The sequence below is a fragment of the Dermacentor albipictus genome, chromosome 1, assembly GCF_038994185.2.
Source record: "Dermacentor albipictus isolate Rhodes 1998 colony chromosome 1, USDA_Dalb.pri_finalv2, whole genome shotgun sequence".
Taxonomy (NCBI): domain Eukaryota; kingdom Metazoa; phylum Arthropoda; class Arachnida; order Ixodida; family Ixodidae; genus Dermacentor; species Dermacentor albipictus.
Window position 1 is genome coordinate 137,081,881 of NC_091821.1, and position 21,871 is coordinate 137,103,751.

The following is a 21,871-nucleotide window of genomic DNA, read 5'->3' on the forward strand; positions in this document are numbered from 1 at the left end:
TTCTAAACAAAGTAAAATATAATGGTTGTGTTAAGTTCATTTGCTATAGAAAATAAGAAGGCTTATTTTCATCAATGTTACACCTAATGCCATTGCAACTAGTCTGGCGAGGAACATCTGAAAGGTGATTGTATCTGGTGCACCATCGTAATGATTGTAATTAAACACTAGAACCGCCCGTCACCGTACGTTGAAGCAAAATTTAATACTGCAGCATGGCACAGTTTTAACCCTTTGTATCCCAGCAGCAATGTGTGCTGCTGTGAGTGCTGTACCACAGCTCTTGTGTGCTGATTGGAGCTCTGTTATCTCAATGTGAACAAACTTGCTGCATTGGCCCTCCTATATAGCCTACTTGGATGGCAGAACCTATATACGGGTCATGAAATGTGGGAAAGAAATCGCGTCTGCCAGGTAGCGTGCTCCCGGAATATTGATGATTTTACTCTATCTTTTCATTTCGCCAATGTTTCAGTTTACTGTGCTCACTTTGAAAAAGTAATGTTCGAGGGTGTCTGCGCTGCATTAATGAGTAAAGACATTAGCAGTTTTTTGTACACTAGTGAATGAAAAAGCAGCCACATGTGTTGCCACTAAGAAGCTCAGCTTGCCTCCTGCATTAGCTAAACTCGCCTTTGTAATGTAGTGTCACCTGTAACATAAAGTAACAAAATCAGAAATGCTTGAAGTCTGACGAATATGGGTCCTCTAATTAGCGTTCAGATAATCCAGTCCCATAGTCTTATTCCAGTGGTATGACAATGGCGTTCTGATGGTTGTCCTACATGCACACACCACAAAACCAGTCTGAGTGTAGTCGTGATCAAAGAACCAAAAACAAGGAGTTCGTTTGTCCGTGTGCCTCATTAGCCACCTTACCCAAGGTCTGCAACAATGGTATTTATGGGTTAGGCCGGGTGTACCGACTCTCTTCCTTTTACAGTAATAGCTTGAAGAGGGTCACTTAGAAGACAATAGCCGATTTCTGTTGTCAGCATCATCATCTGCCTAATTAAAGTCCACTGCAAGTCAAACGACACTCCCAGCAATCTCCGATTATTGCTTTCTTTTGCATCTGCAACTCCATGTTATGGCTGCAAATTCCCACATTTCCTCGCCCTGCTCAATTTTATGCCATCCTTGACAGCATTTCCCTTCTCTTGGAACCTATTCTGTTACTGTAATAGTTCTATAGTCATCTGCTCTATGCATTAAATGGCTTTCCCAACCCCATTTCTTACTCTAATCTTGATTAGAATATAACTGGAACTGACTTTTGTACAAAGCTGTAAAAGATTCTATGCAAATGCAGATCTTGAAATGCAGGATTGCGCTCATGAAGGCAGAATAGACCATCAAAACTCGACCTGAAGACTAGTCTCCAGCACTGCAGTGTCAAACAGAGCATCAGACTTACCTGATTCTCTTGGGTACATCATACAAAATCATGTCTGTGAAACTGCCTGTTAACAGTGCCCCAGCTGTAAGTTGCCTCATAAGCGACCTCATGAAGTAACTGATGTGATCTCCACAATTGTGTACAAACCTTTCTTTAATGAGAAAAAGCTAAAGTAGTCAACCTATAGACCTTTCCACCAGGGGTAGACAGGCCACCTGGTCTTCGAAACTTCTGCAGTGCTTTTGTGGAGGCCTCTCACCCAGTACACTCTTTGTAAAGCTCTATAGCAAGCACACCTTTTATCTCGTTTAGGACATATTTTAAATTGAAAAATGGAAATCTTGTTTGCTCTAATCACACGCTCAAGGGATACAAAGGGTTGAAGCAATACAAACCTTGCAAACAATTGCTTAGCCAAAGTCTAAAAAAAAATTGTAGGCTGCCTAAAGGCAAAGCATCCTTGGCCGAACCAGTTGATAGGAAATTATGGAGTAGAAATTAGTGACTCGGAAATTGTCAGATTTTTCATTCTCGAGTACAAATCAAATAGGCAAGGACTATTGAATTTGTATTAACAATTTTTAATAGTCGCACACCTCTGCGATAAAGACAAGTAAAGTATAAACCCCATGCAAGCGATCTTGCACGCGACAGCGACAAGCGACGCGATGGAGATGGCTGTCGCGTTTGCTCGTCGCTTACAAGTTGCACCCCGTGCGAGCGATGACTTCGAGCGACGTCTCCTCAGTGTTGCCGGTATGAGGGCAGCAATATAGGCACCGAAACTAGCGTGACGCGTGCTTTATTACCTTAAGTTGATCTGTTTTACTGTAAAAAGCAGCATAAAATATTTCTGAAAGTCTTGCTGTAGGTTCTTATCCTTGCACGTATAAAAATTCAATCGTTTGCTCGTTCCCTGCGACAGTCGGAAGTACTTGAGTTATGTACATCCAGTTCCGGCTTCGCGCTACTGGCTAGTCGCTCATAGCACTTCCGGGCGACGAGCGATGAATTCTAGATTTGCAGAACCGAGCGATCTGTTCACGCGACGGCCCGATCCGTCGCTTGAAGCCGTCGCTTGTCGCTGTCGCGCACAAAATCGCGCTCATGGGGTTTAGCCTTAATAGTCTGATTAAACACATAGCTCATTTAACTACGTAGGTATTGTTCTAGATGCGAATTTACATTGGAGTTGCCAAATAGGTGTGCTTTGTGAGAAAGTGCATCTGGGTGTTACCCATTGTTACGAGAGTGAGAATGTATTATTTTACACCCTTTATTATTTCATGCATGTACACTTGCTTATTATACTGTATAGAATCATGGTGTGGCTATGGTGTTAGGCTGCTGAGCACGAGGTCGCGGGATTGAATCCCGGCCACGGCGGCCGCATTTCGATGGGAGCTAAATGCGAAAACACCCGTGTACTTCGATTTAGGTGCACGTTAAAGAACCCCAGGTGGTCAAAATTTCCGGAGTCTCCCACTACGGCGTGCCTCATAATCAGAAAGTGGTTTTGGCACGTAAAACCTCATAATTTTTAGAATCATGGTGCTGTTCCTGCCACACCCACCCATTCGTAGCAATTGCTACAAAGGAAACCCATAGAGGTTCCTCGAAAGAAAAGCCTCGCAGTTGAAGAAAAATTCGTCCTGCTCCAGGACTCGAACCCAGGACCACCTCCTTTCCGGGGCAGCCGCTCTACCATCTGAGCTAACCAAGCGGCTAGGAGATGGTAGGGCGAAGTCAAATTTGTCAACAACTTGAAGCAAAGGCAAGAATTTGAATTTGAAAGGCAAGAATTCTCTCCACCTTGCGGAAACCCGCAAGGTGGAGAGAACTGTAAGGCTTTTCTTTCGAGGAACCTGTATGGGTTTCCTTTGTAGCAATTGCTATGAATGGGTGGATGTCTGATTTTCCCTTCATTAATTACTTCTCTCCACCTTGCGGGGTTCCGCAGAACTATTATGCCACCTTGATCAAGTACGACGATTACAAAAATCTGCACTTTGTATAATAGCCCATAACACGCTGGTGGAAATCGCGGAAGCTCAGAGGATAGCGCAACTCGAAAGACTCTCCGGAACCAAGGCGGGCAGAGAAATCATGGAAAAGATCGGCACAAACTACCACGGAATGAACGGCCCCAAGACGCAGATTCACCCAGACGTTCGAGCCGCAATAAACACTGAAAATATCCCGAAGAACATGTACCCCGTGCACAATGTCGAGAGAAGAAAATGCCGCACGAAAACGATTCTCAAAAACCACGGGGCGCGGGAGGGAGTGCTCTTCGTAGGCGCCGCCCGGTACCCTTGAAACCGGGACGACAAAATATAGTGGTGTCGGCGCTGACAAGGGTGCCTTCCTGGCGGTCGTATGCACGAAAGGAAAGACCGTGACTACGGGCTCCGTAAGGACCAGATCGTCGGAGGCAGCGGAATTAAGAAACGACAATCGGATTGGCTGTAATCAACGGTCGGCAACAAGACAGAACAATAATCAGCGACTCCAAGATGGCCATTAGGAACTTCACAAAGGGCTGGGTCTCCACCGACGCGGCCAAAATCCTGAACCTCAGAGCAGAAGACTTCCAAGAACGGCAAAATCACACCCAAATACCTCAAATGGATCCCGGCACATATTGGAGAAGTAACCACAAATGCCCCTCCCAACTTCAACGAGAAGGCCCACCGAGCCGCGCGAGAACTAACCCACCGCGGCTCGGACAGTGACGGCCCAACACCCCACAACCCCCGGTGAAGGGGGAGGACTGCAGCGGAGGCGATGGAGAACACGGAGGAGGCGACGAAGACGAAGTAGCGATACAAGACGACAGGGACAGACTGGTCACGTACCACGACATACTGGCACACTATACGAAACAAAGAGAAGCATACCCACAACCCCACAAACAACTCGACAGGTCTCAAGAAAGAATTGGAGAAGGTTGCAAACCAGAACGTTCCTAAACCCAGCACATTTAAACAGAGTAAATTCATGACAATACTCAGACGCGAGCTGCAAGCTCTGCGAGCACAAACATGCAGACATGGCACACATCTTATAGAAGTGCACAGAGATCAGATCAATATATGCAAACGACAACATAGAACCGGACCTTCTCGAGGAGCGATGGCTAAGCGCTCTCACTAGCTCGGAATTAGACGACCAACTATGGACTATCCAGCGGGCCCGGGCAGCGGTGGAAAGGCTATGCCTCACCGCACATAATGCCTAGGTGGCCTGAGGTCCACGCAGGCCCTTTTCTCATTAAAGCTTTTTTCCGTCCGCCCGTCCGTCCGTGTTTTTAATACTTGCGCTCATTTCGATTTTCGCGCCTCTAAGGGGAAGCAGGCAACGCGTTTTCTGGTTGGTGCTCGATGCCCCTTTGAAGCAGGAGGATGTCGCCAAGTTCCACCTTTTAACTCTTGTGACCTTTATGGTGTGCCTAAATATTTGAATACATTTATGAAGTAAGCTACACTAGCTTCGTTCTATTGTAGCGCCACAAAACGGCGCTAAACACTCCTAGTCGGCTCTGGCTTGTATGGACCCCAAAATTGACTCCGTTTTGCGGTTTGGTCTCGGAGGCCATGTACTTGTGTGCTTGTGCTCCCTTGTCTCGCGCCAGGCCAGTTGCATCATCAACATCACAGGCCCGGCTGTAAAGCGCTCAAGCCGCTAAAGTTGTGCGGTTACTGTCATAGGCACGTGTTGTGTGTTTTACGGGGATCTCGACCGCAGTCGTGAGAGGTATGGTCTTCAGCAACTTTTATGTCTCTCCTTCTCATTTTTGCTCTGATCACCGCGACATTGATCACCTTCTGGTAATCTATATTTTGTCCAGCATGCTGAGCGTATGGTAAGTTTAGTGATGGAACACGCGTGTCTATGAAATTAAACGAGAAGTTGTTACAGCTTTATGGCTACTGAAAAACAGTGTATTAACTTCATAGTAACAACAACAACAACAACTTGCTGTTAATTGCAAAGAACAACTAGTTCGTGTCGCATGCAAGCAGTTTCTGTGAAAACGTCAATAAAAAGATATCCGAAACAGTTATTTTAACGCAAAAGAATGACGTAGTCTTGCGCTTTTCATGAAGGAGGAACATGTGTGGATTAGCGGACTCGGGGATTTATTCTTGAGGTACACATGCCTGGAAGTTTCAAATCGGGTTACCTTGAACAATACCTTGAAGTTCACATTAGAACCGGTCTCGACGTGCTATCATGCCATCGTGCCGGCGTGTCTGCCAAGCTGGCATATGCGAAAGTGGCATTAGACTTGACGTGCTTGCACAGTCAGCGATCAGTTTGTTACCGCTTCTTGCATGTGCCAAATTGCAATCTTGTGGGCTTCTTTAAGCTGTTACTGTTGCTTAACCCTGTAATGCCTCAAATGCTGGTCGAAGCGCGGGAAATTTAATGCAAAGCACGCAGTTGCGCTATATATGAGCGGGAGTAAAGTTTCTCCGGGGGATAGTTTAGCAAGACAATTACTAATTCATTCATGAATACAGGAATTAAGCTATAGCTGAAACAAAACATCCATTTTTTTTTCTACAAACGTATTCTCCATGGCGAAAATAAATTTCAACAATTTGTTCCAATTTTCCTTGACATGAAACTGCTCGAGTATTACAGGGTTAAATCTGAGATGCCTACGTAACCGTGTTTCATCAAAACTATTATTTTGCTATTGGCAGTCAAAGTGTCTAGATTTTGCAGTATGCAAATACACGATAAGCTAGCTGTAGGGCTTGCATGTCATTTCTCATGCAGTGTTAATTCGTTTTGTGTGTGTGATGTGGTTTCGTATTTCTGCCAAATATTTGGTGTGATGTCGCCTGGTGTAGATGCTGTAATTTTAAGGCGCAGCGATATCCCAGCTGTTCCCATGGCCAAAATGTAGTACTGTGACAGCAACGTCATGGAATGCATTGTATAAAGAAGCGCCAGAAGTCTACCTGCTCTCAGTTAGGAAAGGTGTAAGTGCTATTGTATAAGGCTTTTCTGCCAACCTGGATCACTGTGTAGGAGTGGTTAGAGCATTGGGCTGCTGTGCTGAGAGAACAGGGTTCGAAACCAACTGTCGGACTGACTTGAGTTACCGAGTGAATAGCAATGTGTACATATGTGCCGCTCTTCAACGAGCCTCTTTCTTACCGACATGGGTCATTGTAGATGTGGGACTGAGTTAGTACCGCTTTTCAATGAAACTCTTTGATGGAGCACTAGATATGTGCCAGTCAATTTGTGCTGGCCTTTAATAAAACTCTTTCATGGCAATTTGTGTTACGGGGCATGTGCCAGTAGGTGTGTGCTGCTCTACATTGACAGAAAAGATCCTTTAAGTTTCTCCGATGCTGGGCAGAGTTGAACCCACTTCACAAGGGTTCCTCAAGCACAGTAATCCAACACTTTAGCAGGCTGTGCCACAATTTCACTGGGTATGTGCCACTTCAATGAAAGCCAATGCTTTAGCGAGCTGTGCCATGAAGGCACTGGGTATGCACCGCTCTTCAATGAGCCTCTTGCCAACTTGGGCGACTAAGTATGCGCCACAGAGGGTATGGAAAGCGAAGGAACGCTTCACAGCGTTCACATGCACTGGCACGTGCCCCGCTTCTCATCTTGGAGGCCAAGCGCGGCCTTCTCGGCAGGGCCACTAGATGGTGCAGTGTGTCCAGAAAGAAGCGTGATAGGAGAGCCTGGCTGCTACAGAAAGCGTTTCTCAGTGTTCGCACGCACTGGTGCGCCATACATATCGGAGGCCATTTGCAGGCTTTGCAATGCTGCTGCTAGATGGCGCTGAGTGTTCTTAGGGAAGTGCGAAAGAGGAGTCCTGCTGCAGTAGACGCCTGATACATAACTGGTTTTGATGGTGGTAATACATTGTATCACTTTATTGATTCCATGCTAAACGTATTATCACTGACAGTCACCGTGAGATGGGTTCTGGCGAATTTTTTCTTTACAGAACTATCACAATGACCTCTGCAGCTGAGATACGTCAGAAGTTTATGGACTTCTTTGTCCAGAAGTATGACCATGTGTATGTCAAATCATCATCAGTCATTCCTCACGATGACCCCACACTTCTTTTTACTAATGCTGGCATGAATCAGGTTAGTGCAATTTCTTTCAGTGTGAAACTGAGGTGTAGATATGCACTTTTGTCTCTGAACATAATGATCTTTGTGGAAATTTTTGGTATATCTTATGGCATGTCAAGTGCAAACATAGCAGACTACTTTGACCGTGCTGAGAACTCTTTAGCTATTTCCTTATTATGCAATAAAAAAGCAGTCTGTTTGGTTCATGAACTTTCCATGCTCCAAGGAATTTATGTTAATGGTTCTCTACGTGCAATACCACCCATTGGACAGCTTGGAGGCTGAACTTTGTCACTTTTTGTTGCTTTTGTGGTTTTCCAGCACATTTGGGAGCGTTGATAAAGAAATCGTGACCTTAAATGTCACCAAGTCTAGCTTCGGACCTACATTGCAATTCTTGAAATGAATAGCATGGAACATGGACTTTAGCTGCAAGTGTTCTGTGTTATTGTAGAGAAGAGTCAAAATAATGTATAAGGTTGTCCATATTTTCAGCTCCCGCTGCTGTGTTTTATTGAGACCTCAAACTTCAGCATGCACTCATAGATAAGCTTTGTTTTTACCTTGTGTTCAACTGTTATGAAGCGCAGATGTCAGTTCTGTTCTCTGCTAGTTCCTTTTCTTCATAAGGGTCTTCACAACATACCTACTACAAATGGTTAATGTGTCCTGCCTTTACAATTTTCAGTCAGATGCGAGTATGGTGCTGACAGCCTTAGCGTCTGTGTAGTCTGGCCTTCCAGTGTTATTTTTTGTCACAGTCTGTGTCACTCTATTGATGGATTATTAGATGCGCCTGACACAATGTCGGGAAGTTCTGGTGCTAGCTCAGAGTCCTTGGTGAGACCAACATGCCTTTAACTGAGCTGATCCAGCAGTTGGTAATCACGAGAATGATTGCAGATGTTTTTTTTACCATGGCAGTTGTATAGTTGCATAAAAGCAAGAAGACAGTGGCAGGAGAAATGTCTTTTGGACAAATAATGTTTTCATTATGGAGTGACTGCCTCACTGCATAGCACAGGCATAGTGGCTAACTTCGTTGCATAGCCAAAGCTACAAAACGTTTTCAGTATGGTTTAGCTTTGAGAAATGAAACTATGGGGAATGCACATATTTTGTATATTTTATATCTTCTGTTACTTTCAGTACTTTCCAGCAACCTCACATGATTTCACGTGTAAGAATTTCGATGAATCTTCAAATTTCCACAAAAATAATATTCTGGAGATTTTTTATTAATTCTGAATCACTTCCACTCATAAGACCAACAATCAGGCTACAATTTTTAATATTGCAGCGCATGTTGTGACTAGTATTTCTTGACATAAAGAATACAATAAATATACAACCACTAAAGCTAAAAACATTTCTGGGAGCACAGCTACTGCCTAAGATTCATTTTGATTTTGCAGTTTTCATGCTCAGCTCCTGAATATTTAAATATCAGGTCGATAGGGCTATGTATGAGCATGCTAATTATGAACCATGTTAGAAAAATCAAATTCAAGAAATTCATGTTAAACAGTTTTAATAAAGCGAGAAATGTTTTCATATACAGAGCCTGTCATTCAGCATACTTGAATTTTTATGGATTAATTTAAAACTAGAGTGGCTTTGCAATAATGGGCACTTGCCAGTTTACAAATTTAGTGTATGTGTGCATCACTGTGTCATTTGTGCTTGAAAGGCAGGTGAGGCTAAGCACATCATTGATTGAGACCAAGAGCTTGTGTTGCTGAATCACTTGTAGACACTGCTGACTCAGCTTATGTGAAAGCACGCATATTTTATGGTGGAAGCAAGTGCTGAGATCTCAGTTTATGCTGTGTTAAGCAATATGTATTCAACATGGAAAATGTTCATGTAGTTCTTGTGGTTCAGTGTTATTCCTAACTCGCTGCATCCAAATACATTTTGACTGGATTTTGCTCTACTACTATCACATGGCATCTGTGAATTCAGAATTAAGCGTCTGTAAAAAAAAAAGAATACTTTTGCGTAGTTACTCATGATGAAACGAGATACAATTTCTGACTTTTTCTTTTTTTCATTTGAATATGCAGTTCAAGCCAATCTTTTTGGGAACAGTTGACCCCAACAGTGAAGCAGGCAGGTACAAACGGGTTGTGGACACGCAGAAGTGTATCCGTGCTGGTGGGAAGCACAATGACTTGGATGATGTAGGAAAGGATGTCTACCATCACACATTCTTTGAGATGCTTGGCAATTGGTCGTTTGGTGACTTTTTCAAGGTAAGGCATGTTCTGCATAGCAGGGATTTAGATTTAATGTTGCTCTTGCTGATCTAGCTCGCTATATTATGTTTGCATTTAGTTGGTCACGCTGACAATTTCTGTATGTTTTGGAAGCGGGAGGAGCCTCCCTAATTGCAACATCTATCTTTTTGCTGCAGAAAGAAATATGTGCCTGGGCGTGGGAGCTGCTCACAGAAGTGTTCAAGCTACAGCCAGATCGCCTTTATGTTACCTACTTTGGAGGCAATGAAACAGCTGGTTTGGAGCCAGATTTTGAGTGCAAAGAAATCTGGAAGAAGCTAGGGTAGGTCCTTGCCCTGCAGATGTATTAGAAAATCCTGCATGCAGCCTGTCTGTGTTAATATCAGCCGTGGTGGCTGCATTATGATGGGGGCAGAATGCAGAAACTGCTTGTGCACTGTGCTTTGTGTGCTCATTAAAGAACTTCAGATGTTCAAAATTATTTTGGAGCCCCCCACTACGGCATCTCTCATAGCCTGAAAATTGCTGTGGGATGTTTAACTATAGAGAGAGAGAAAGAGAGATAACTTTTATTTATATAGCCGGCAGATTAGTGTGGGGGGGGGGGGGGGCAACCCCGCCTTTTGGAAATTTTGGAATCTACTAATCATTTTTTTCTTTAGTTATTTAATAATACTGTCAGCCCATGAAGGGCCGTTACAGGAGTGGAAAATACAACACATACAAGGATACAGTATGACAACAAAAGCAATTAAATGAACAACTGCAGACATTTCAGCAAGGACGCCTTTTAATATTAAGGTGTGCTATAATGGTTGGAACTTACTGTTATGAAGCAAACCATGAACAAAGTTGAAAATTTGAATTTTGCTTTCTCAGATCTGGCATTGGGATGCGAATGCAGATCAAATGATCTTCAGTTGCAGGAAAGGTTCTTAACTGCAGCATGGCATGCAAATTGGAGCAGAGTTATACACAAGAGATTCGGTAGGTAGTAAGGTCTAGTCAAGGACAGAGCAATGCAGATGCAGTTATTGTCACAGGAGTGGCATTGTGGTTGCAACCAAGACCAAAATTTTGGTATGCAAGTGTTCAACATATCACAGATGCAGACAGGCATGTGCACAAACAGAGAGGCACAGCCAGATTATTATAAGTCATTGCAGGTTCTTATTACAGTGCCAACAAATCTTTCAACTAATTTGCAAAGTGTAGTACTTATCACACAAAATGGGTCAAAAGTACTCTGAATGGCCATATGAAGTGAACAGATAATGAACTTGAAGCCAAGGAAAAAAAAAAAAAAGCCTAGAGGAGATGTACTATTTCATTTTTTTTCTCTCTCGAAATAATATAAATTTCGAATGACCTGATTACTTTGTTTTTTAAATGCAGAAAATGTTTCATAAAAGTAAGGATGCATCCCCCCTTTGCTTACCTTAGCATCATGTGGTTGTCTAATACCCACCTGCCATGGTGGTGTAGTGGCTTTGGTGTTGCACTGCTAAGCCCGAGTGTGCGGGATCAAATCCCAGGTGCAGCGATTGCATTTCTGTGGGGGCGAAATGCAAGAATGCCCATGTACCATGCATTAGGTGCATGTAAAGAACCCCTGGTGCTCAAAATTAATCCGGAATCCCCCTCTATGGAGGGCCTCATAATCATATTGTAGTTTTGGCATGTACTATAACCCCAGAATTTAAGGTTGTTTAATATCCCCGCCACTTACTTCCTTTCAATGAGCATTGTAACCAAAGACCATTGAAATACACGAGCCTCATTGGTGCCTTTGTGCGAGATAGAATGAGGCCCACGGATGTCAGTGGCCTTTGGTTTCCATGGTCATTAAAAGCGAATGTGTGACAGTACATTTGAGCCCTTTGGGTTCCTCTGATTACGTTTGTTCATGTCTCTGCAAGTATCAGATTGAGATTTGTTCATGGTTTTAGTAATTGTCACTTTCAATTTTACGATTGAGAACAGTATGTAACAAATCTTTAAGACAAGGATATTCAGATGGTGGTTTTGCATGTAAAACCCCAGAATTTAATTTAGACAAGGATATTGTGTTGTTTCTAAGTGGCAGTTATGTAGAACATATTGTGATGAGCATTCTCATCATGATATGATGATGAGAATGATGATATGATGATGATATATGATGATATATGATATGATGATGTGATATTGTGATGAGATTCTCTGATGTGAAAGATGACGACGACGGTCAACAGGACATTGCACGTGCATCTCTTTGGCCATCTTGCCTACCTGAATCTGTACACAACTTTTACATAAACATTCTCTTACTTTTTTCCTTGTTGGCGCTCCTTCACAATATTTTCCGTGTGGTGTCATGTGGTATTGGTATGTGCATTTTAGCCTTAGCAGTGGCCATGCTCTAATCTCTGCTGAAAGCTGTTGATATGGAATAAAGGGAATATTTCTTTATATCAATATTGGCCATAATAGCATTCTAATAAAAAAGTTGCTGTTTAGGCCATAATGAAAGTGTAAAGAGGATGTGGTACTGCCTTGTTAAAAATATACTTAAACTATGTTCCATGTGGTTGCTACTTTTACATTAGGTTGATCCAGACTTCCATAGTTTTCTGTGTGTGGTTTTTCTTACCTCTTTAATATAACAATTGAGCCCTTTATCTTTCATTTTGTTGATCTTTGCTTACTTGTTTCTTTTCTTTTTCTGTTAGTATTCCTGAGGATCGCATTTTGCCTGGGAGCATGAAAGATAACTTCTGGGAGATGGGTGAGACTGGCCCTTGTGGACCATGCTCTGAAATTCACTATGACCGTATTGGTGGTCGCAACGTTGCCCATCTTGTCAATGCTGATGTTCCTGAGGTCCTTGAAATCTGGAACCTAGTGTTCATCCAGTACAACAGGTGAGGAGCTTGAACCTTTTGCTGCGTGATGTCCGCTACAGTAGACAAACTTTGGTGATTTTTGAGCAATTTTAGTGCTTCCAAGAAGCTCTTGTGCATATTGTCAACTTCAGTGGACAACATAAGTTTTCTATAGCAGCTCAGCACCGTTTTTTCCCAACTCTGCTTCAAAGATAGTGTCGTGTTGTTCCTGCGAGTAAGTCATGCTTGTCCCTTAACTTTTACTTATAACTGTCATGACATTGTGGTTTAGTACATATAATCGTCTATGTAAGAGGGAAGAAGCCTTCGGAGGCATACCTGTCAATATTGTGGCTGAGTGAAGACAAGTTCATTCTGCAGAACACATGTTCTGAAATGTCCACTGTAGTGGACACCATGCATAACAGGAACACGTGCGTGGGAGCATTTTCTGAGCAGTGTAGTCCTCACACATTTCACTTTCTGTTTTATTGTTTTCGATATTTGCCTCCTATTTTCATGCAGTGACCCTTTGTTCATCATATTATTCAGCGCGCCAATAGGAAGAAACAGTCAAATCAGTTACCAGTAACTCCTGCCACAGCAAAATCAGCCACCTGTCAAAGCAAGTTTAGTTGCCACCGTGTGTGTTATGGCAATGTCAGTCACTTTTCACGTTAGGAATAATGTGCAGCACAAGAATGTAAAATGTTGTATGGCAAGTTCAAAGCGAAATATACAGTCGAACCTCGATATATATTGAACAGCTTGGTGATCGCGAAATAGTTCGATATAGCCAGAATTCGATATATTAAATAATGTAAAAATGCGTGAGAAACTTTTGCAAATCAATGAATGAACCAAGGGCGCGATCAGATATTGTTGTTTGGAGCACACATTCAGTTGTGCCATGCGCAATTAGCCTAGGCAGCACCGACTTCGTCAGCCGCGCGAAGCCAAGGCGGCCTAGGCTGAACGCATGCAGCTCAATCGAATGCGTGCTCCGAACAACAATCCCCGATTGCGCCCCTATCCTGGTGCAGGCAATACGCACTTGAAGCTTTACACAAAGTATTTATTTATTTGGCTGACAGTACTGCAGCAGTGTAGCCTGCTTCTTATTGGCAGCCGCGTGCTTGAACACGGAGTCCTCAACATAGTCTAAACGATCCACAAGCGATTGGCCAGTGCCGTCTATTGCGCCACAGTAGTGGCGTAGAAGGGCCAGAGCAGCTACAGCCTCAGTTGAATTTCCGAGCGGGACAGCATCAGCACTTGTGGGATCAACCTCGGCAGCATCTTCGTTTGGTCGCTACTTCTGCTGCAATATCTAAGTCCGTCAAACGAAGGATTTTGAAACAGTGTCAATAACAAAGTATTAAGTGGTGACTGCCAAGGCGTCTATGAGTGAGCCCAGTGAGCGCGTGCTGTCGCGTGTCTTTGTGGACGCAAACTGTGAGTCCTCTGAAGGCGCGGCATCGCAGAGGAGTCAGTGCGGCAAATGCAGTGTGTCATTGATGTCGAACTAGCCAAGCCGGCGCGTGTGTACGCCACTACGTTCAAATGGCGCCCTCAGTGCGACCGCAGGAGTCGGGAACGCCCATCACGCCACCGCTATCTTCGAGGGTGTTGCAGGAAAGCTCACTGCCTGCCAATGGAGCGCATGTGGTCCATTTTACGCCTGACCCGTTCGAAATAAAAATTTGAGAATGCATGCGATTTTCCAGTTGATATAGAAAGTGTTCAATATACGCAATAATTCGATATATGCCTGTTCGATATATCGAGGTTTGACTGTAATTGCTTGAAATGCGAGGTATCTGAGGCACAGCCGGTGGTGGAGGGGTGGTGGTGGGGGAGCGCATTGGGCACGTGCCCTCCCCTCTCCTCCCCGTCCACAAACTTAAATTTCTGTGCATCAGGATACATGTCATAAAGCGACATGCAACAACACTCGCCTGCCCCAGTGACCCCCTCATTGAGGTGCTTAAGTTGTGAGTAGTTTTTGTGTGTTATTGTATTGCATCAACCTGACAAGTAGCCAATTTTATTAAAGTCCTGGGCAACTTGGTTGCAAAAAACTTAAATACATCAAAAGTTCAGTTTAGTCGTCAAGTACTAATTATTCTGGGGAATAACTTCTTATATTTATTCAGGAATTGAATTGTATAACATATTACTTTTGTTTTCTTCCACATTAGCTTCAAATTATGTAGGTCTTTATTAACAGATCTTTATTCCTGGGAACTTGATGATACTGTGCACTGAGGTGCCTTCTCTACTCACAGTTAAATATTTGCCACAACTTCCTCCTCTGTTGAGCCGAGAAGACCTGATTGCATGAAAATTATCTCTAAACTGCCTACATAGGTCATGTGAAAACCAAGTACAGTTAAACCTCGATATAATGAAGTTAGCAAAATCACTTGCTTCGTTGTATTGAAATTTTGTTATATTGGGGGGGGGGGGTGATTCAAACTTTTATGCACATGAGTACAGTCACCGTCAGATTTTTCTTACATGGAAGGGTCCGTAAAATTTTTTGAGTTATCGGGCAAGTGGGGAAAATGAATTTCGTTGCAAAAAAATTGTCCTTTTGTTGAATTTGAAAGTCATTGACCAACAACACGGCTTCGTGCCGTTACAGTATCTTCAGAAGCGTTGGCGGTACGAAGCAAAGCTGTCATGTCCACTCTGCTGTCATGGCTGATAGTGTTGCCTGCAGTTGTGCGACTCTATCGATCAAGAGTGCAAGCAGAGGGGAGTGAATGCTTCGCCTGCCTCTCGCTTCAATGCATCTGCAAAGCTCGAGATTACGCGACTTGCAGCATGTGCTGGAACACTGCCCACATGAATCCGCAGCCATCGCGGCTCTCCCATACAAAGCATCTGCTTCAGATGATCTCCAAGATAGTGGGTGCATATGTGCCCAGTCATGGTGACAGCACAGGCTAGAGGAGGAGACACTCGAATTTCGTTTCATTAAAGTTCTTTATATCAAGATTTAACTGTATAGTATGCTGAGTGGATAGACTCGCTAGAAAATTCAACATAATCAAGGCTGGCCCAAGGATTTTTCTATTCAGCATGTTGCTTGCTAATGCACTAAAAACATCTCTAACTCATATTACCATCCTGTTCCAGGGAAACAGATGGCTCACTGAGACTGCTGCCCAAACAGCATGTGGACACTGGTATGGGATTTGAACGATTGGTGTCTGTCATTCAGGACAAGCCTTCAAATTATGACACAGACATTTTTATGCCAATCTTCGAGGCCATCCAGAAGGTGGGTGTAGTGTTGGTTCTTACATTTAAAACCATTATATATATATATAAATATATATAGGTATTATGTATATATTAACCCTTTTTATTTTGCAAATCTTTTTTGTGGTCTTTGGGGAGTGTTCTTTGAGATTCTTTTGTTTGGTGATTGTTGACACTGATGAAGATTAATATGAAATCTTGCCAGCTTTTGGTTGTCTTGAAGTGCTGTAGTTCTCTTGAGTCCTCTTTTGTATTTCGTCCTTTCTGTAATGGTTGGTGAATCCCACTTACCTAGGCATTGTATTTTTATTATGCATTCCCCAAAACAGTTATTGCTCAATTGGGACTCAGCGGAACACTAAAGAGACAAATAATTTGAGCTGTATTATTAAATTACTCGTCTATATTATGCTAAATAAAAGACACTCTGACTTTGAGAAGAGGCTTGGTGAACCAGTAAAAGCCCAGAAACAGAAGACTGGTGGTGATGCCACTTTGAAGTTCCCGCACTAGCTTGCCATGAGATCATAGATTTTGACAGTGTCTGCTTGAGCACTGCATAGATTTTGACAGTGTCTGCTTGAGCACTGTTCTTTTTGCTCCCTAGTAATCAGAGTGAAAAGAAAAGCTCGTAGAATGCATGTGAGAAGAGACATGTAAAGCCCTTTGTGGTGACTTGTGCCACTGAGGTCGTTTACAAGATTCCGCTAAGCTGCGGTAAAGTTTACATTGGCCAGACGAGTTGATGTATAATGACCGACTCGGAGCACTCGTAGTCTTTAAAGGCTGTAGTGGGTGGTATGCACCTACCTGTGCATATAAGATTGCGGTTGCACACCATTTTTTAACAATGCAACGATTGTAAACAGGTCTAATGACAGACTGGTAAGGGAAATTACTCAGGCTAGCCAGATCTGTGCACAATCAGCCACGTGTGTTAGTGTCCCGTCAGTTGCACTGACAGATAAAGAAATAAGCTACCTCAGAAAGCATTAGTACTTTTAGAACTTTTGCATGTGAATATAGCCTTATATCTGCCTCCTGACTGTGCATGTGTGCCCCCTCTGTTTCCATGGAAACATTTCATTAAACTTCAGTTGTAAGTGAGAGTCTGTGCTGCTCACATGGCTTCTTCCTGCCCTTATTTCTGCTAAATGACATTATGTGACCCAATATAGCTGCGCTTCTTTTTTACGGATTGATATAGCCCCGAAAACGTATTTTGGCACTAACATTTAGTACATCGCCAAACTGTAATCGTACAATACATATTCCGGTTGCTAGATCCCATATAAACAAGAAAAGGCATGAGGCGTGCGGGAGTAGCTGCCGACCAGAGCAGCTTCCGTGCAGTGCTCGCTTGCCTGTGTCATGTGAAAATGCCACCATGCACTCAGTTTTCTGTTCCAGTACCAGTAAATCTGCTTGTGGGTTGTTGCATACCGCATTCACAGTTCTCGCTGCCAACTCGTTGTGAAAAGCATCTTCAACTATCTGTGTCACAGCATACTTGGCGTAGTACCATTGGAAGCATACTGCAGGCTTTTAATAGGCGATAACCCAAATGTGTCGCTGTTTCCTGATGCAGGCAGTGTGAAGTGAGTGTCATGTTTTGCTCTGGCGTTGTCCACCAGCTTGATTTCGTTTTGGTTTCCTGTTGCCGTCTTAAAACACATGCAATAGAAAAATTACAATGCGCATCTGGCACCACTTGAGCCCCACCAGCTCACTTCGCGTCGAGTGAGCATGTCAAAACTTTCCTCTAAAGCATTCAGGCCGAATTTTGAGGCGTACATACATAAGCTTGCCAAAGCCGCAAAAACGACATTGCGCATCTTGAGCTGCTTGGACCCATTCAACTCGGCACATGTCACCTTCTTGTGCTGCAACGATTGGTGCATTGCTTCTGCTTACGTAGACGCCAACCACAGTTGAGTCTGTGAAATTTTTTGTGACTTCTGATTGTATGCCTTCTCGGTTAGTAAGTTATTTAAACATGTGGATGAGGTTCTACTGTACTTGGTAAGCCTAAACTGATTTATTGTTTCTCTTTAGTGTCTCTTTAAAGCTTGCTGAGGTATGCTTTAGAAACTGTGAGAAGGGCAGGTAGGTGGTGTTTTAAATAATAATTATATACTTTCTCACTTTGTAACTGTAGGCCTAGTGGGTTTTAACCCTGTAATGCCCAATGTATCATATATGTTATGCTAAGCTTGATGCCTCATAATTCTGATTTAAGAACTGGAAAATTCACACATAGCCTGTAGTAACATTTTTGGCATGCTGGAGAGAAAGTTTTAAATTGTGGATAGTTCAGCAAACCAATTACTAATTAATTACTGTTTTCATGGCCAAAAATAAAGATGAGCAAGTCGTTCAAAATTTTCTTGATGTGGAAACTGTGCTTGGGCATTGCAAGGATAATCTGGTGTCTTCAATTGAGGACATTCAGCATTATTTGCAACTTTTTCAATTTGTTTGTGGTATCAAACATGTTTTGTGGTATCTGTTGCTGCTGCCCATAGGCTACAGGTGTGAGACCGTACACTGGCAAAGTCGGGAAAGATGATGCTGATGGTATTGACATGGCATATCGTGTGCTGGCAGACCATTCGCGCACTCTGACGATTGCCCTTTCAGATGGTGGACGGCCAGACAATATCGGTCGTGGGTGAGTGGTATTTACACTTTCTCAAATCAGTGCTTGTGATTGGGACAATATTGTTTGAGCTTGGTTATGCATTCTGCCTACCTTGAAGGTTAAGAATCTATATACAGTCTTATGGTAATAGCTTTTAAATGTTGGCAAGCTTCCTGATGAACTTTCAACATAGCCAAGCTTGGGTATGTGAATTGAGGCAGCGCCGCTTATTGAGTTGTAACAAGGCATTTAAATAGCTTGACCAGTCTGCTGTGTTGTTATGTTAATTTTTGGAATTTGGTTTGTATGCATTTTATATTGTCATCGCTATGAGTAGATATTCATTACTCGGGCGTAGCAGCACTTCGAAGGCTGACCAATGTCATTATCTGATATGAAGAAAATAATGTTACTTGATTATAAGTAGGGGTGTGCAAATGCTCGAATATCACTGAATCGAAACGAATAGGCAATGTTTGTATAATTCGAATTGCGAATAGAATATCTACTAGTATTCATTTTTTTATGTTTGATATATTCGGTGTAGAGACCTGCGCAGTGCCACATGTCGTGTGCTCCGCAGAACCTCTCGTGCTTGATGCCACCCAAGCGAGTGTTCTACTTAGTTCTTGGCGCAAAAGGATTGTTAAGCGTACCCCGGACGGGCCGTCCCAGCTGACACTGTAGCGGACTTTGTCACTGCATGCGCTTACCGATGTCGGAGCATTGCAAAACGGCGCAGCATTGGCCGGAGCCGTCTTTGTTGGTGCAACATTCTTCCCAGTCGACTGGACCGACTGAAGTGATAATGCAATGCTGTACAGAGGGAACGACAACAAGAGCAGTGTGTATTCATTTTCATAACAGCCACACGGCCTAGGCAGTTAAACTTAATTGGCACTACTTCATTGGGCGTCAGTGACTAAAGCTACAGTTTGGTGTTGAATCAATGCAGCTCTATTTGCAGCAGCCACACGACACTCAGAAAGCCGACAAATTGCCTTTCAAAGAAAGCAAGAGACGGCGGATGAACGAGTAGGGAAGTGGGGAAGTTCGCTTGCTATGACCCTCCAGATTTCACAATTGAGGACAATGGCAAATCACGTCAAACCTGACAATTAAAAGGTGCCTGTCCTTTACAGTTGGCGCCGGCTACGTGCAGATCGATGATAGAGTCGCATGGTGTGCAGTCCTTTGGTCGGTCGTGCAGATTGGCCTTATGGTAGCCCACCTGCTGTAAAGTTGGGATAACCCTTCTGTATTTTGGAGAAAAACTGAAAAAAAAAACTCTATGCAGTAAATAAAAGATTGTTGCAAAACACAGGTCCACTATTAAAAGGGCCGAAGAACTTTTTATCGAAGAGGAGGAATGCATTTCAAGTGAGGATAAGCTATTTTAAAAATACTTGATACTAAATCAGAAATACTCTAAGAAATCCTAACGCACACAGCAGAAGCGGAGTTATTGGCAATCAAACATCCTCTCCGCTGTGCTCCCATTCCTTCTTCAATGCATTGAACTGTGAAGGCTACGACGGGGCGGCGTGTGCCCACAACACTCTGCGTCTAAATGTCACTGTGACGTGCAGTTCAAATTTTCATTTGGATGTTAATGTAGACGCCACTATTTCCAATTTGTGCTTTTACGACGTGCCAAGCATATGCCAAACACGGTTGTCTTTAGCGAGCCACAGTGTGCTTAGCCAATTGACTCCGGGTGGCACACCACTGCGGCCGTCGTATCTACGCTTTGTAGAAGACCGCACCTACATGCAACTGTAGTGCGCATGCGCAGCGTTTACTTTGTGCACAACAGGGCTTGAGTGCATGCTCGCACTCATATGCTAGTCTGACCATGCTACGTGGTGCAGGCCGGCTTTGTCCTTCACCAGTTTGACTGCCAGATGGTAACCACTTCCAAATTGCATGTTTTGCAAGCGCTATCAAGTAGTCTGCCAAGGTGTCTAACCAGTAGCGGCCAGGAGTGAACGCGCACTGGCAAGTGTGCATGTGGTTTAACCTTAAAGGGCCCCTCACCAGGCCCCATAGGAAATTTTAGTCATAGTCTGGAAGTTGTTACCTGTTCTCTCGGGAGCGTTCTGCCTCAAAAAATTTTTCAAATTGGCTCATTAACAGAATACTTCAGGGTCGCGAACCCATGATTTCAGCAAGTGGGCTCCACTGCCAAGCAAGACGCTCTTTCCACTCGCCCCGTCTAGCCTACGCAAGCGAAATTCCTTCCCTGCATTCTCCCATACTGGACTTCGAGGATCGTGTGACGCATATGTCACAGGCCCCACCTTCAATTTTTTTTTTTTGCTCCTCACTTTTTTTTTCGGTACTTGGCACGTCTATGACGGCATCGTGCGCGAGCTGTTGTCTCGTTTGCGCAGTGCAAGATTTTGCGCGCTGTGCACAAGGAAACATGACTAGTGGTATAATTCGGTGCTACACGAATACTGAGGCAGGACAAGCGGATCGCAGAGCATGATCACGCGCTAGAACATGGTAGAAAATGGCATGGTTTCAGTACCTGCGCACGTGACCGCACGACCGTGGGAACAAGCAGACAAAATGGAAGTACATCTCTCTTGCTTCGGTGTGAAGTAAAACAAAAGACACGGAGACATTCCGTTTGTGTGTTTTATGATTTCTCTAAACTTCACTTCGTCAATTCAAGCAACAGATCGCACAGATAACAGATGTTGTCTTGAATAATTCTCGAAGTCACATGTCACCACGAGCAACATCGCACTGTGAAAACGATACATAGGCGCAGAGGCACGATTACGGCACCGTCCAGTGAATCAGTGAATAAAAGGCATTTAGATTATGACCTGCATGCTATATGTATTTAAAATTGGCCAAGTGTGTTGCACCAGTGACATTTCCAGTGACAACAGTGTTGCAGAGAGTGACATGATGAATAGTCAGGTGGGCTTGGTTGTTAAAAGTATGCTTCTTCAATTGAAGGGACATGTCGTGCCACCACTTTGGCCTAACTGTAGGAGAAGGCCATACTGAAGGAGGAGTTTTGTGCGCAATGTCTCGATAGTTTCCAGGCACTGTACCTACGCATGGAAGAAAAACTGTGGTGTTTTATTATGCAACCTTGCTAATAGGTGGCTTTCTTCTGCTGGTTGCACTTTTCTGGGGCTGGGAACACCAGCAAGTGGTTGTTTCCATCCCTTAAAAGTTGTTGCATTATTGCATGCTGCATACATACACTATTGATGGGGCAAACTTGGCAAGCTCACTTCCTAGCTGGACCTCTGTTACCAGAGGTTTGTGTGATCACTAATAATTTTTTTAGGAGACTTTGCTCACATGTATTC

At 43.5% G+C, this 21,871-nt stretch overlaps 1 protein-coding gene across 2 annotated transcripts in view; it reads left to right on the forward strand.

Moving 5' to 3' along the window:
* Positions 1-4,996: 4,996 nt before the first annotated feature.
* Positions 4,997-21,871, forward strand: part of AlaRS (alanine--tRNA ligase, cytoplasmic) — a 56,636-nt gene continuing 39,761 nt past the window's right edge. Inside the window, exons 1-7 of one of the 2 annotated variants that reach the window (XM_065444142.2) lie at positions 4,997-5,155; positions 7,386-7,533; positions 9,588-9,776; positions 9,938-10,083; positions 12,473-12,664; positions 15,770-15,914; positions 18,421-18,566. In XM_065444142.2, coding sequence (XP_065300214.1) covers positions 7,396-7,533; positions 9,588-9,776; positions 9,938-10,083; positions 12,473-12,664; positions 15,770-15,914; positions 18,421-18,566 — 956 coding nt within the window. In that variant the 5' untranslated portion in view covers positions 4,997-5,155; positions 7,386-7,395. Of the gene's footprint in view, positions 5,265-7,385; positions 7,534-9,587; positions 9,777-9,937; positions 10,084-12,472; positions 12,665-15,769; positions 15,915-18,420; positions 18,567-21,871 lie in introns of both variants that reach the window. The other variant, XM_065444143.1, reaches the window with a different exon arrangement.